Below are 1,641 nucleotides of genomic sequence, written 5' to 3' on the forward strand. Positions count from 1 at the left end.
CTTGGAGTCAGCGAGAGACGACCTAATACTGGATGCCAGGGGAGGAGAGTGCAGCAGAGATTTCCTCCCACTTCCTGTTGTGTTTCCGGGACAGGCGGTAAAGAGAAATCTCTCCCCAATGGAACACAGACATCAAAAACAGACAAACAAAAAAACCTGATGGGGTTTATAGTTTCCATATTCTATCAAAAACAGAAAGAAAACCATTGTGTCTGGTTATGAACGGCCTTGATGGGCTCTCACCAGGTCCTTGTACGCCTCGTCCTCGTAATTCAACTTGCGGCGTCCAATCAGAGTGACCTTGCTGAACAGACGGCTCTGGACGATCTCTTTCAGCAGCTCCTTCCCCGTCTCCCCGGACGCCCCGAGGATGAAGCAGGAACGGTTCAGCTTCCTGTATTCCTCTCTCATCGTCTCCATGTCGGCGGCCATCCTGGAATCACAGAGCAACAACAAACCATTAGAAGCTTTATATAAAAGCCGGAGCCGGCGGGAACTGGGTTGGCTCCGCCCCCAACCCCTCACCCACGGCTGTCCTGGGACCGGCTAATGGATTGAGATAAAAGGACACAACGCCGCCGATCCCAAACCGCTAAATGTGGAACTCCCGGAATAATCAGAGCAACACTTCTCGTCAGGAGAGCCTGCGTGATTTAAAGGGGCTCTCCGCAGAAACCTCGGCTTGGCCCGTGTTCAGTCTGCGAAGGACCCTTCACCTTACAGAGGATGCCAACTCAATCTTCTGTAATCACCGTATACAATGTAACTTCCCAATCACTCCTCATCGCTACATTGTATCAGGACTCCATTCCAATAAGTGCCACTGAAGCCAAAACTGCTTTTAGTTGTGGATGGAGTGGTGAGGGATTAGACCCCCTGTCAGGTTTTGAATGCTGTCTGTGTCCCCATTAGCAGGATTCACCCTCGCCCCCGCCCCCCTCTATTTGTCCCGGTGACTATTATCACTGGAAGTGAAAGCAAATCCCAAAATGTTGTCACCAGAACAGGAATAGATGGATAATCTGGTGACTCAGCTGAGCACCGGGGATTTCCTCTCACTTCCTGTTGTGACTATTTGACAGGAAGTATAGGGAAATCTCTCCCAAGGGGCCTATACACATAAAGATATATAGATTATTTATACAAAATAAACATTATAAACAGTGCAGCCCTCAGGGGGGGTACGGCCGATACTCATGTAAGGGGCCTGGGGGGCCCGCCTGGGTCCCTCACATGACTATCGGCCGACGGTGAAGGGCGAGGAGGCGGAGGCCTGTCCCTGGCAGCGCAGGGCCCAGGCATTGCCGCTCCAGTGGCTTTGTGACAAGCTAGGGCCCCATCAGCGACGCTGCTTGTCTGATGTCGGACTGGCCGGAAGTGACGTCACTTCTGGCCGGTCCGGTGGCAGACGAGGCCATGTGTGCAGGTAAGAGGAGCTAGTAAGGAAAGGAGGGAGGGATGCAGCCCTGACCAGCCAACCTGAGACCCCTTCAGAGCCCACCATAGACAGTCTCAGATGGGCTGTGCAGCATCTATGGTGGGCTCTGCAGGGTCACTCTCAGATGGGTCCTGCGTCCAGCGCGTCACTAAGCCCTGCGTCCAGCGCGTCACTAAGCCCTGCGTCCAGCGGCGCAGGGGGGG

General features: G+C 53.7%; 1 protein-coding gene across 1 annotated transcript in view; it reads right to left on the bottom strand.

Moving 5' to 3' along the window:
- HTATIP2 (HIV-1 Tat interactive protein 2) overlaps positions 1-1,641 on the bottom strand; it is a 14,984-nt gene that overhangs the window by 6,792 nt on the left and 6,551 nt on the right. Inside the window, exon 2 of the mRNA XM_018555506.1 lies at positions 244-433. Coding sequence (XP_018411008.1) covers positions 244-432 — 189 coding nt within the window. The 5' untranslated portion in view covers position 433. The remainder of the gene's footprint in view (positions 1-243; positions 434-1,641) is intronic.

Source organism: Nanorana parkeri, unplaced genomic scaffold (assembly GCF_000935625.1).
Source record: "Nanorana parkeri isolate BGI_ZX_2015 unplaced genomic scaffold, ASM93562v1 scaffold10, whole genome shotgun sequence".
Taxonomy (NCBI): domain Eukaryota; kingdom Metazoa; phylum Chordata; class Amphibia; order Anura; family Dicroglossidae; genus Nanorana; species Nanorana parkeri.